General features: G+C 24.0%; 2 protein-coding genes across 3 annotated transcripts; one reads left to right on the top strand and one right to left on the bottom strand.

The window, feature by feature from the left end:
- The first annotated feature begins 1544 nt into the window (after nt 1-1544).
- Nucleotides 1545-8752, top strand: LOC126893824 (uncharacterized). Of its 2 annotated transcripts, none has more exons than XM_050664343.1 (6): nt 1545-1718; nt 2995-4489; nt 5369-5653; nt 5704-5846; nt 7068-7163; nt 8067-8752. In XM_050664343.1, exons 2-6 carry the CDS (start codon nt 3019-3021, stop codon nt 8355-8357), a joined length of 2286 nt encoding a protein of 761 aa, XP_050520300.1. In that variant the 5' UTR covers nt 1545-1718; nt 2995-3018; the 3' UTR covers nt 8358-8752. The 2 variants fall into 2 exon arrangements, with proteins under 2 accessions (XP_050520300.1, XP_050520299.1); XM_050664342.1 differs by lacking the exon at nt 1545-1718 and adding an exon at nt 1802-2199.
- Nucleotides 8753-12202: 3450 nt separating this feature from the next.
- On the bottom strand, nt 12203-14246 carry LOC126893837 (endocuticle structural glycoprotein ABD-4-like). Its single transcript, XM_050664360.1, has 3 exons — nt 14107-14246; nt 13054-13202; nt 12203-12897 (listed from the first exon to the last, which is right to left on the bottom strand). Exons 1-3 carry the CDS (start codon nt 14113-14115, stop codon nt 12582-12584), a joined length of 474 nt encoding a protein of 157 aa, XP_050520317.1. The 5' UTR covers nt 14116-14246; the 3' UTR covers nt 12203-12581.
- Nucleotides 14247-14679: the final 433 nt, after the last annotated feature.

The following is a 14679-nucleotide window of genomic DNA, read 5'->3' as shown; positions in this document are numbered from 1 at the left end:
TACTGTGATAGGTTTTTTTTTATGTTGTACAACGTATCAAAAAATTTAACAATTTCATATAAATGATAAGTTATAGACATCCTGAAACATGACTGTTTTTGGTAACATGTTGCTACATAAATGATAAATTTAAAAAAAAAAAATATTTTTAGTAACACTTGAATTTAACAAAAATAATTACGATTATAATCAAATTTCAATATAACAACAAAAGTTACTTAAAAAAGATTACTATGATTTTTATTTAAGTGATCTATTACGATAAAAATGCAAAAAAAATAATGAGCTCTGCTGATAAATTTACAGTAAATAGTAATTATACAATTTTCTATCTGCATATTGATCATTACAATATTATTTTTTCATAAAATTTTCTATTTAATAATGTAAATTTCAAACTTGAAGTGGAGCTAAAAGTTATGGTAACAAATTCAACTTTTTTTATTATAAACTTTCAAAAAATCAACTTTAAAAAACCAAAAAATAGGTTAAAAATTAGCTTTTGCATTGATCATTTATAACATATAAAAAATCAAAATCTGTAATAATTTAAAAACAATTTTATTTTGTTTTTAATTATTTTTTTATCATAATAAATCATTTCAAAAGAAATATTAATAATTTCTATACAACTTTTGGTGTTTAAATAGATGGTACAATTAAAGTATTAAATCGGTGCAAAAATTGGTTTAGAAAAGCATAATTTTGACTCTGATGAATTGTTTTGTAAACCATTTATTCATAGTTTCTGTTTAGTGGATAATATCGAATTCTTTCTGTGACATTTGACAACTACTGTATGCTATAAATCAAATTATCAATAGTAATTAAAATTAAAACTATATTAAAAATATTATTAATTTAAAAAAAACTAAAAAATATTTTTAATATTTTTTAGTTTTTTTTTTAAATTAATAATATTTTTAATATAGTTTTAATTTTACTTAATTAATTAGCCACAAGTGATCAATTTTTATTATATCAATAGTAATTTGCTCAAAAATCACTAAACTTAAAGTAGCAATAATAGAATAATAGTTATACTTCGAATAAAAAAAATTATAAGAACAGCATTTTTTAAAAATATTTTTATCTATCATATCGTTAATCTAAAAATAGGGGTTTACATCAATGAAAATTAAAATGCAAGTTTTTTTTCCCTGAATATATGAAATATAAATAATTTAACTACATATTATTGTAGAGTATTTTGAATCAAACAATATTTTCCTTTGCGAAAATTAAAATTTTTTAATAATTCCTAAAAAAATAAGTGTCTTAGCCTTATTGAATCACTGTATATCTTTGATATTAGGAAGTTTTGTAAAGCATATACAGCGAGCAGCTTTGATATAATGTTTAATATATTTAAAATCTTTCATGGAAAAAGTATTAAATTTCTACCAATGTAAAATAAGGAAGCAAGTGACTGTTAGCACGGCACTGTCAGTAGATAAATTATCAAATGATTTTCATTCGTTAAATTAGAAAAAAATTTTAAAAATACCCAGGACTGGATTTTGATGGAGATATACTTTATGTTTACATTCTACATCAAAAATTGTAAAAATGTAAAAAAAAAGTGTATTAAAATAATTATTTATATCATTTTTAAGTATTAATTCTAATAAAAATACCAAAAACGTTTTTTCTCAGAAAATTATTATGGCGATAACGTTGGTACTTAGTCACTAAAACGTAGAGACAGATACTTATAAGTAACTAGAAAAAGTCTTTATTTATACCTAATTGAATAATTTGGTTATAAGTTATAACTTATAAATGTATTTAATGTAATCGGAACACACACCAAAGCAGTAAAAATAATCGATTATTTTTATCAAACTAATGAACGGTTTTAATTTTGAGTAAATTTTCGAGATTCTCTCGATTACTAATAATTCGATTATCGAAATCATTCGATTATGCCCATCGCCAGTAGAAATATTGAATTTTCCATAGCGTTGGCGTAGCTGCTAAATCATTCAATTGTAAATCGTAATTTAAATAACTCTAAATAAGTTAAGATGAATAAGATTGAAATAGTTCGTTAACGTGCGTTGCTTTTGTGTGAATGCGTCAAGGAAAACCATACTGTGCATCAATAAATTTATTTTTAAAGTTATTTGTCACTATAATGTGTTGGAAGATCTAAAAAGTTTTTATTTGTTTACAAGTTATTATATTATACGTATTAACGTAAGTTGAATTATGTGAATTGTGTATAACTAATACTAAAAGTTCTATCAATTAAATTTCACTCTATTTTAAAATAATGATACTACTGTATGTCACATTATATGTGATTCACTAAAACTACTTTGAATAACTAGTTTGTCAAAATTCCAATCTGTGATTAATATTATATTTATATACCTGTATCCGTAACACTATAATATTTCAAAATTTAATTCACTTAAATTTATTAATATTATGATAATGGTTAATTTTTTTAAATAAAAATTCAATATATAAGCTTACATGATATACCCAACCTTGTGAAGTAATTGGTATCTACTTTAAAAAAATTAGTTTACAAAATTTGCAATAATTTTTCTATTTTTAGAAATTACTTTTTATTATAATAAATATATATATTTTTTAAATAAATACAATGTGTAATGATTACGTTACATTTATTTAAAATATATATTATAAATTATAATCTAGCATTTTAAAATTATAAATAGATTAATTAGTTGAGTTGAGGCTGTGTCATCTAAGGGTAATGAATAAAATAAATTATAATAGAGACTCTATATACATAAATTTAGTTGTAATGAAAATGTATATTAATCAAATAGAATTACTTACTTATAGTGCTATATTATACTATACATAAAAGAATAAGCCTTTGAGATAAACTTAATAATCTTCAGTAATTTTTATTTTATGGGGATATTCTCTAATTATGGATTAGGGAGTTTAGTGTAAAGATGTCAATAAATATATAAAATTAATTAACAATAAATTCACTTTGAACTCATTTTTTAGGTTTTTGTAACTTTTTCATCGATAATGAATCAATCTACAACAAAAAAAAGTATCAGTTTAGAAAAACAGTTAAACTACCCTATTTTATTTGATAAAATAATTGAAATTCATAAATGTGGTAATTTTTCATCAACTTTATTGGATTCTATCACTTTGTGGGACTCTACAATTGATAATCAGTTTAAGAAGATAAATTCATTTGAATGCACTATATGCTCTTTATATACTAAAGAGTTTAATGTATGGAAAGTCCATATCATGTCAGTTTCACATGTTTCAAAATGTCAAAATTTTGAAGACCTCTATTCTCATCCTTGTCCTAATGCTAAATGTCGTAAGCTTATTTATGGTGATATGAACAATATCAAGAAACATATTTTTGAAACCCATAATAATTGTAGTTCTATTAATTATGTATCAATGTTAATGTCTGAAAATATAAAAAATAATTTTCCAATAGAAGATAAGCCCTTACATTATTGCAGTCACTGTAAAAAGTATGATTATAATTCTATACATTCATCTAATAATTTACCATCATCTATAAAAAGAGTGTTACAATATTACTGTAATTATTGTAAAATTAAATTTATATGCTGTCCTGAAGCTTTAGATATCCATTCAGTAAGTGTTGAACATATGCAACTAAAATGTTATTATTATGCAACTAAAAGGACTAAAAATGAATCTAATTCAGATATTGAATTAATAGAAAATAATGAGTATCTAAAATGTAACATTCAAAATGCTTTATGTAGTGACTTAGAATATAACAAATGGCTTAATGAACTAAAACTTCCAAAAATAGTTTTAAAACGATTTAATTTTGAAACTCAATCATTAGCTTATTGTAATTTATGTAAGCAACCAGTTACTATGGAAACTAAAAAAATCATGAGTCACATAAACATATGTGAATACAAGTTTGATTTATCTGGTTTTAACAAAACCCCTATTAAACAATTTATTTGTGAAATTTGTACTTTTAATACCAATAATTTCAATAATTTTAAAAGTCATGCTGTTACACTACAACACTTAACTAATTGCTGCACAGCTGAAGATTTATATTCTCACTTTTGTTTTACATGTAACTCTTTCATTTATGGGAAAAAACTTCATATTGAAGTTCATTTTCAAACTGAACACGAACAAAACTTATCTCTTGCTTTTCCTGAGTTAACTGAATATATGTCAAAATTGTTCAAAAATAGAAATGAGTGTAATAATGAAATGACAGACTACTGTGATCTTAAACCTGAATGTGTTCCTTTGTATTGTCATGCTTGTAAAATGAGTTTTTTTTCATCTGAAATAATTTATAATTTACACGAAATTACGGTTGAACACATTATATTAAAGTATATGACACCAAAAAACTTAATGATCGAAAATCAGTCAATTGTCTTAAAAAATAATGAATTAGATATCACCAATAACACCTTAAATGAATCTATTGAATTGATATCCGACACAGATGAACTGTTAAGAGAAAGTAAATATTTTGATTGGAGATTTATGAAAAGTTATAAATAATTGTATGCTCATTTCATTTTTCTATACAGAGTGGTTATTTTAACGCTAGCCACTTGATTTCTCTTAAAATTAAAATTAAATTAAATAAATTATTTTTGGTAATTTTGAGTTTTTATACTTCTCAATCTATCAGTTAATAATTATTTTTTAAATTCATCTCTTATACCTTATAAGGATGTCAATTTCATTTTTTTCCCCCGACAAAATTTAAAACATGACTTATTTAAGATTTTTTGAATGGTAATCAAATAAAATAATCTCTGTAAAAATATTATTAAATCTAATTATATAGATCTGTAATTATATTGCTATTTTGAAACAAAAATTAAATATTTATTTAATTTTTATAAATAATATTTATAATATAACAATTTATTGCTTATAGTTAAAAGAAAAAAAAAATTTAATAATTTTTAAATATAATTGTTAAAATGAATGAATGTGGTATTAAATATTGATTTTTGGAGTTTATAACATTGTTATTATTGTTGCAATATATTTGCTTCATTGTTTAAAAATTGAATGATTATTGTTCTCTTATGATGCTCTCTTAATATGAATGCATTTAAATCATTTATTGCTCTTCTTAAAAGTGATAAACATTTCAGTAAACACCTTTATTAATTTAACTACCAATAATGACTACCTTCAATCAAATAATTTTTTTATGATGTTAATTATAACTTACTACTTCAACTATTATAAATTTAAATTAAAGTGTAAATATTTTATATTTTTATTACTAAATACTTTAGTATTTACACAGCTTTTCATTACACTTCTAATTTTTTTTTTTCTAGATATTTATTAATTATTAAGCATGTTCAATGATTTTTAGATCAATCGATTTCTAATAGTGATTCATTGGATTGTGAAAAAAAAGAAAAAATTGATCCAGAAAAAAAATCATTATTTTCATATTGTTCCTTATGTTGTACATATTATAAAAATCAAATTGAGAATCACAATCATTCAGCTGAACATAGAGTTCTATTAGAATTTATAGAATCATTAAGGCCATCAAAAGATACCTTAATTTATCAAATATTTTTTTCAAATATTTTTGATCATAAATCAACTATATCAGATGGAGAAAAAATGATTGATTTAAATAGCATTAAAAGTAATAACTTTAATTTTTTTGTTACTGTGCATTAAAAAATCTTTTTTTAGATCTACTCATCAATATTTGCAATGGAAGTAAAAAATGTATTGGAATTATTGATTACATCGAAAAACTAAGGCTTAAAAGTATATCTGAAGAAAATAATTGCTCTACTCATAACACCATTAATGATTTGACATCTAATATGCATGTGAGCATATGGTGTTTTAATTTAAGTTTGTATAGACTACAGTAGTGTACCCACAAATAATTGGAAAGAGGCATAATTTATAAGATATTTATAAAAAATTTTATTTATTTTTATTGATGGGACACCCTAATAAAATATATTATCTTTTTCTTCTTTAATGAATGTGGAACTCAATAATATCATAAGAGAGTAGCTAATGTATTCTTCCTAGAATTTATAAAAAAAAATTATTAATTTTTTCATTCTAACAAAACAAATGTGAAGTGCAATTACTTTTGTTTTGAAGTAGATTTTAATATCCCCTTTAATTACTCTCATGTATGTGATTTTAAAATGTTATATTAAAGTTCAGACTCAAGAGCTATAAAATTGAGAAAAGAAGTTTTAAGCTTTTGAATTCTAAAAATAAATTTTTTCGTTTTTTTTATTTTTTTTGATAATTCAGATAATTTTATATCAACAGATATATTTTTGTTAACATATATTAAGATAAAAAAATGGATATTTCAATGTTTGTTAAATTTTCTATAAATTTTTTTGTGAAAATATTTGTGTTTGTTCTGATAATGAATACATTGTTTTCAAAAAAAGTGTATGTAGTGTTTTTAGTAGAATATTTTTATAGCTTCTTGGGTCAAATGTTTAAATAATTTTTTTTTTATTTAAAGTTTAATAAGCTGTTTTTAAGAGAACAAACTTATTTATTTATCAAATTTTATTTAACACAATATATCTCATGAATTTATAAAATTATTCATAATTTATTAATGAATGGTTATTCACTATTTTAATTATTTTTTATTTTATTCTCAGTCTAACAATTAAAAATAATTTTTAGTCTCATTTAATTTTTTTCCTTACTCCAAAAAATTGTTATGATAATAAGATTTTACAGATATATTTTTTAGAAAATGTGTTACTTAAAGTGGTTTTGTTCTTTAGTTATTAGAAGATACTTTATATAATAAAATAAAAAAAGTTAAGGAAAAGTCTTCTTTCATGAGCAATTTAGCTTGTATAAAAAACAACAGTTAATATAATGTCACCCCTCATATTTTTATATTATATATTAAATTAAAAACAATTTAAATAATTTTAGAGAGGATATGGCTGTCTTTCTAATCCGTGCTTTAGCCTGATGTTTTGGGTACAGTACTAGTAGACATGAGAATGAATCAATAAATAATTGAAAATTTATGTTCTATTATCTATTTGTTTTAGGATATAGAACTAGATGATAGTACACAACAAAATGAATTATCTGATAAGCATAATAAAGTAACAAATGCTTCCACGAATACTGACAGATTTAATATGGTAATTAAGTTATTACTCTTTATCTAAACTATTTTATACAAATTAAATTATTGTAACAAATAAAGTATAAAGTAATTATAAAAAATATTAATTTAAATACACTAAAAAATGTTGAAATATTTTGGAGGAGCTCATTATATATAATCTCAACCTCTGTCTACATTATATATATATGTAAATATAATATATTTATAAAATGTTAATATATATTAACATTTTAAAAGCTTTAAATAATTAAAAATATATATTTTGTAGATGCTACATGGAAAATTATTGAATACATTACTTTTAGGGCAAACTAAAATAAATACACCCTTCATTTATAAGAGTAAAATTCTATGATTATAAAAATTGAGTTTTATTATTATAACCTGTATAAAAATATTTTTATGAAGGGAAAAATAAAGTTTATTGCCATAACTTTGTTTTATTTCGTTATAGTTTATGGGAATATTTCTCGATCTATGGTATGTATACCACAAATTATAGTAAACTTATGAGTGATATATGAAAAAAATTTCCCTTAGTCCAATTAGTATTATAGAATTATTATCAACTATAAATACTACTTGGTTTATAAAATAAACATCGAATTTCCTTAATCTTTTAGTTTTTAATAAAAGCATATATAAAATAATATGATCATTTTAAATACTCAAAAAAAAAAAAAATAGGTTGGTCATGAAATTAATTAAAATTCTCTAATTGAGTAGTTAGCTACAAAATAATAGTATCAATTCATTCAGAGATTTTCAACAACTGTGTTAATTGCGAGTAGTCTAACTTTATGTGTATTAATTTATGTGATTTATAATCTTTATTAGATTTGAATCTATATTAGTTTAACTGAAATGTACTTTTTTAATATTTTATATGTTATTTATAATTTTTTATCATGTTTAGGAGTATTATGAGAATTTAGAATACAATTTGAATGTTAAAAAAAGGAAACTTGAACATTCTCAAGCTATTTTAGAGGATAAAAGAATTGCAACAGTATGTGAACCTTTAATAAAATCCACATATACTCAATGTTATAAGACTTCAAGAGTATCAGATCAAGATTTTATGTATGGGCAATATGTTACTGAAAGGCTTAAATATATACAGCCTATTTCATTAAAAAAAGAAATTAAACTCGAAATTGACAGAGTGTTTTTCTCAAAAATGACACAATCTTTCAATGAAACTTAAATTATTCAAGTTTTATAAAATGATTGTCTCTTTTATTTGACTACTTTTTCTTTATGAAGAAAGCTATAATTTATTCAATATTTAAATTTTTTAAGTTCTTATTTCTTATATTAAGTTTTATTTAAGTTATACTCCCTTGAAACTCTTGCCCAAATAAATTTTATAACATGTTATTAACTTCAAAATTAAATAAAGCATATTTAATTAATATCTTAATTTTTAATGTAATTAATAAAGTGTATTTGAACTTTGTATGTTTATATTATGAACTTTCTAAAAAATAATTTATCATTTTAAATTAATACTTGTATACAGTTGTTTAAATAATAACCATCAGGTTTTTATAGATTAATAATTTTATTAAATATTAGAATAAAACTAAGTATACACAGTGATTTTTATAACATTAGTTACTATATTTCTCATTAAATAATAATTAAGTTGATACTTAGGCTTTATCCAATATTGATTTATAAGAATTTTTTTTTAATTCGGTTTTTACATAAATTTATTACGTAAAACGTCTCTAATTTCAACTTCAATTTTTCAAATAGCATAATAAATATTGAAGCAATTAATAAACTTGAAAATGATAGGTTGATTACCATTTTTGAACCAGTATTTATGAAATATTAATATTTATATTCCTAGATTAGAAGAAAACATTGTTGAGTAGTACCTAATGATTAAATTAGTTATAACACGCGTCTCATCGCCAGTCTATATTCAATAATAACGATAACTTTTAATAATTTGTTTAAAAGTTGTTATAAACTAGTCATTTCCTTTATAAAATAATTTTATAATATTTTGGTTAGTTATACAAATGCTCTAAGTCACATGTGAAATTATTTGTGTAAAATGGCCTTTTCAAATGCAATTGTTAAATTCGAATTATAATAAATTGCTGTAGGTACGACAGTCATTCAGGATACGTGTGGAAGAAGAATGAAAAAAATGTTTTATCACTTCATGATAGTTATTTTTGCTAAATATCAATCTACAACTCTTACCCTTTGGGGTGTTAAAATATTTATTTATTTAGTTACTATGATATGTCCGACTGCGAATAATGCTTGTACACGGTTGGCGTATAGTTGACGTGATTTTGTTTTTATGCTTCCGGTTACATAATTCTCCCCTGGTCATAAAAGTTGTCTGATGTCAAAAACGCTAACGACATTTTTTAAAAATTTGTTAGGTTTTATTGGATAGCTTAATTAATTAATCGAAGTATAGTTTGTAAAAACCCTAAAAAAGCAATGAAGAGTGATGATTACTGTCCGGGGGATGCAACGACGAAGCTTTCACGTTAATTAAGTTAGAATTAAAATTGCGTAGATGAAAAAACATTCTTTATAGATACATTGATATATAGAAATTATTTTTTGAGGGAAAAAAATTTAATTTAGACACCACAAAAATATTTACCACCCTATGCTTATGTTATGCTTGCCAAAATTGTATATTATACAAAATATGAACCACACTGCGTTAATATAAAGTAGTAATTGCGATGATTGAGATTTTATTTATTGTTGGAGTTGGAAATTTTCTGTTTTATTGAAAATCAAACATATAGTCTTTCAATAAAAAATTTGGAGACAATTTTTAAAATTATCTAGGGGAGTTTACTGCCTTTTTCAATCAACACAGGACTGCCTCTTTTAATATGCACCATGTAAGTTTCAGTAGACAGTATGAAAAAAATTTACTGAATTAATTTTGAACTTTTATCTTCACTAAAAATAGTAAATGATGTTGCCGATAGACATGTAAAATTGATAAAAGAGTATAATGATAAGTTCACTAGTTCACTACTTATTAAAGGTAATATATAACCTTATATTATATCAGTGACTATACTGTAAATATTTATATTTTCCGATTCTACAGCATCATCACTATTTAATATAAATTATTATTTAATATAAACTGAATAATTTTCAATTTTTAGATCATTCATAACTACCGTCAATAATACCCAGGGATTAATCACGAAGCTATGAAAAACCTGTCTTTATAAATCAATAAATTTATTATTATTATTATATTTTTTTATACTGCAATTAAGTTTTTTAAAATTTGAATTTTTTAAAATAAATGAATTTGAGCGTTTATAATTTTTTATATTTTTTATTCAGTTTTTAGCTTTGATGTGTAGATGAGAAGCTATTTAGTGTTTGTAACATCCTAAAATGTTAGAATTTATTTTTATTACCTTCTAACAATTTACAATATTTTAGTTCTATTTTGAAATTTAGTCATATTTAAGCATTACTTTTGGAAAATGTTTAGAAGTTCTCTTTTAAAATTTATCGATTCAATTACAGGCAAAACATTAAATATTATAAAAAATCTTATTAATGCCTTTTTATTGTAAATGATATGTCTTACAAAAAATAACAAAAAAACATTTTTGAATAAATACTAAATTTAACGAGTTATATTAAAAAAACTGAATATTTTGTGAAAATCTGTGAAATATGATACTTGGCGATTTTTAACTATTTAAATATTATACAAGAAAATAAAAACATTACAGAAAATATTATAAATACTTTATTTTAGTGAATAATGCGATCAACAAAATTAGTTAAGTAAATTTTTTTCATAAATATAAAATTGAATGAGTTATGTTAAAAAAACTATTTTTCAGCTCTCAACCGCCTAAATTCAACCTCTTTGACGAACGAGAAAAGGTAGGTCTAGCAAACTCAAATTTTATGCACACACTTTTATAAGTCAACCAAACAAAATGGGGGGTCCTGGCTATAAATTTCCAAAAAAAATTCATGTCCTATAGCTAAGGACCACCCTAATATATATATATATAGTGATATAAAGTGAGTAAAATTCTCAGTATTTTTATTTGCTTTAGGTAATATTGCACTATCATAGGCTACTGATAGTGCAAAATAAATATTCATGGAATTTTTTTTTTTAATTGTAATAATTATCATATTATGTCACAAAAATGTACATTTATCATTATACGTGAGTAGATATACCTTAAATAATAAATTTCGTATAAATATTAAATTTTCTTAACATCCTTGAAGATTATATGTAATGTAATAGGTAAATTGAACATCACAAAATTATAATAAATTAATCATGTATGGGCCAGACTTAAGGTTTATTGAAATTAAATAAGGTTTAATGACTAATTTTTTTTGATAAAACCACTTATTAACCTTAACCCCTTGTTCAACCATGTATTTTAATGTTATTTTATGATGAAATCGAATTGGTTAACCTATTTATAATTTTAAATTTTGAGCGCAAAGGAGTTATATCTTGTCTATTGATGCTGTGTAATAGTTGCACGCTAATGTTGTTATTGCATATCAAATAAATACCATATTCTACATTCAGGTTTTAGTAAATTTTAATAAATGAATACATAGCCGAAATTGTCGGGCAGATGATTCTATTATGTAAAACATATTAGCTTTCACAAGCTCTAAGGTTATTTTTTGCGATTTATTATGACATAATCTTACGTCAATTAAATGCATAACCGAATACGCTTGTCACCTTTCCAAAAATAATCAGTAAAACACCGATAACCTGTTCATATTTTATGGTTGACAATATGCCATGCCGCTTCTATTAATTCGGCAGGTGGTCCAAAATTATTTATTCTTGGTTAAATTATACATTTTTAAATATCGCCTGGTTTTTCAGGTTTCTTTTATGTTGGAATATTTCATACCTACGAGATCAGAAATAAAACATTGTCTCTGTTTTCGAAGACAAATCATTGTTAACTAAATTATTATTATGAAATAGATATTATACTGGTGTGGAATTTACGTATTTAATAAAAATTAATGCAGTCGTTTTACAAACAATTTTTTTTATTATTTCACAAACTTACAACTTAGGGATATAGGTACAACGACAAAAAAAAAAAACTAAGTCAATGGACGTTGTTACCAAACAGACAAACGTGCCCCTTACTGAGACATAGAACTATTGTTTTTGAGAATGTTCAGGATGAGATCGTTTGTCCATTGAGAAAACGCTCTTTAAAAATAATTACAATGGTAAATGAGTCGTTTTTAAAAGCATATAGAATGACATAAAATGTGTGCTGTCATCAATATTTATCGACAACAACCTCACGAAATAGGTAAAGGAGAACGAAAGTATTTTGCTTAAAGATTTTTCACATGGAGTTTAGGTACTATTACTGTTTATACATATGTTTTTGAGGTGTTATTTTTTGAATTGTCTGGCTGGTTTATTTATAAGGAATCCTTTTTCGTCATAAAGTCCTGCGTCGGCGGCGGCATTCTTGTAAGCCAATTCGTTAGCTTGGACTAATGCTTCTGGAAGGGGGGGTGGGGTTGGCAAATGGGCACCCTGGGCAACGAAACCGTTTTCGGCATCAGCGTAGTATTTAACTTCGTATATTATACCATCTGGGCCAGGGTATATGAAGTATCCTTGAGCTACTTGACCTTCTTGTTCGGTACCTGGGTTCTTCAAGTATCCGTTTTCAGCAACAGCAATACCGTTGCCAGTTTGATAACTATTTTAAACACAAGTTTTCATTCAATTAAGATTAAATATTTATCAAGATTTATAATTAGATGTTGTACTATATTTTATGTTAAATAAAAGAGATAACCGTAAGCATTTTCCCATAATAAAATTGTTAAATTAAATCAATATTATAACAATTTACCTGTATTGGTATGATCCATCTGGGTTGACTTGTTGGGTTTGGCTAATGATTGGGATTGGGGTGGTGACTGGGCCAGTGGGTGGATAATAACCTGGACCTTGGGGTGCACCAAACACTGCGCAGGCTAAAGTCAATACTAACAAAGCAGTCTGTAATAATAAAATAAATAGTTCTGTGAATTCATATTTGAATATCTGTGTTAAAATATTTTTTTGGTTTGTTTCGAAAGCTCAATAATAAGACGAAATTATTGTTCAAACTATATAGGTATAATTGAATCTTGGATACAAATATTTCTAAAAATTATCAAATGTTTTAAAATTTTTTTTTATTAATTTATTGGCTCTAGAACTCGGAAGGTAGTAAATCAACCCTTACAAACGTTATAGTTCAATTAAAATATATAAAAATATTTAGCTTATCAAAAAAAACCGTCAATGGAATATTTTATGAACAGAAATAAATATATAGAAATTATGAAAATTAAGATTCTTGCAATAATTTATTTCATTTCGTTTCTAAAATGTTTGTGTAAAATATAACGTAAATATACAACTATGTTAAAATTGTAATTTAAGTTACAAGTACAATATAATAATGTACACTAAAGAACGCATCTTATGAAACTTGTTTTAAGGTGTATATTTTGCGCATCAAAACTTTTCGATTGATGATTTTCAAAACAGTTTCTTTAAAGCGCGTGTTTAATTAATGCATATAAATATTTTAACTATTTTGGACTAAATGTTATTGAAATAAGTAGAGGTTATTTTTATCAAATAATATTTCCTAAGTGAATATATTACTTTATTTTAGTAAAGATACTGAACAAATATAATTTCTCTTGAGTCTTTTAGAATTATTTATTTGCACCACTATAACACTTATAAAAAATTATAAACTGTTTTTTTTTATTTAAAATAAATCAGATTGCTTATTTAAATTGAAAACTTTTATCACTTAGTCTATTTTTAGCTAATATTAAGTAATCCTTTTAGACTCAAGAACACTGTGATTTATGTTAGAAAATATTTTTTTTAAGCTTGGACTTACAGAAGACATGTTGATGGTTTGTATTTGCAGTTGCGTTGTCGGATGGAAACTGAACTATTGACGAACAGAACCGAGATACATATAATTTGTCAGTATGGCATTGCATAAACTATTAAATACTAATGTCCCCCTCTTAAATTCGCCGATTATACATTCAATCTGGAATGCAATTTCTGGTATGCCCTGAATAAAAAGGGGATAAGGAGATGATAAAATATAGATGATTCCCCTTCAAATCTGTATTGTGCTCTTTCTCTCTCCCTTCGTTTTTTGTCGAGTTTTTTGGTAAAATATATAACAGTGGCGATAAAAAAACTAAAGCTATTGTGGTAAGAGAAGGAGGAGGAATCAAAGAAATAACAGGAGGACCCGGTGACCTTTAAAAAAACATAACCCGAGCGTGGGCTGCGCGACCGAGTTGCGTAATCATATGACGGATGAAGATGACCGGCGATCTATCCTCCTCCACTTTTAAGTGGTCATTGCTATTGCACCGAGCGGTTAATGTCCAGTTCATTATTGTTTGATACTATAACCGCCTTGGCCATAAGTATAAATTATAGATGTACAAAT

Source organism: Daktulosphaira vitifoliae, unplaced genomic scaffold, assembly GCF_025091365.1.
Source record: "Daktulosphaira vitifoliae isolate Bord-2020 unplaced genomic scaffold, ASM2509136v1 Scaffold_1, whole genome shotgun sequence".
Classification (NCBI taxonomy): domain Eukaryota; kingdom Metazoa; phylum Arthropoda; class Insecta; order Hemiptera; family Phylloxeridae; genus Daktulosphaira; species Daktulosphaira vitifoliae.
Note: the sequence above shows the minus strand (reverse complement) of the source record. Positions and strands in the feature narration are given on the sequence as shown.

What these genes read in the sequence shown, in the direction of transcription:
- LOC126893824 (XM_050664343.1), top strand. Translation starts at nt 3,019, where the DNA reads ATGAATCAATCTACAACAAAAAAAAGTATCAGTTTAGAAAAACAGTTA. An exon ending in TGATTTAAATAGCATTAAAA is followed by an intron (nt 5,654 to 5,703) that starts GTAATAACTTTA and finishes ATCTTTTTTTAG; the next exon opens with ATCTACTCATCAATATTTGC. An exon ending in ATTTGACATCTAATATGCAT is followed by an intron (nt 5,847 to 7,067) that starts GTGAGCATATGG and finishes TATTTGTTTTAG; the next exon opens with GATATAGAACTAGATGATAG.
- LOC126893837 (XM_050664360.1), bottom strand. An exon ending in GATGGATCATACCAATACAG is followed by an intron (nt 12,898 to 13,053) that starts GTAAATTGTTAT and finishes TGTTTAAAATAG; the next exon opens with TTATCAAACTGGCAACGGTA.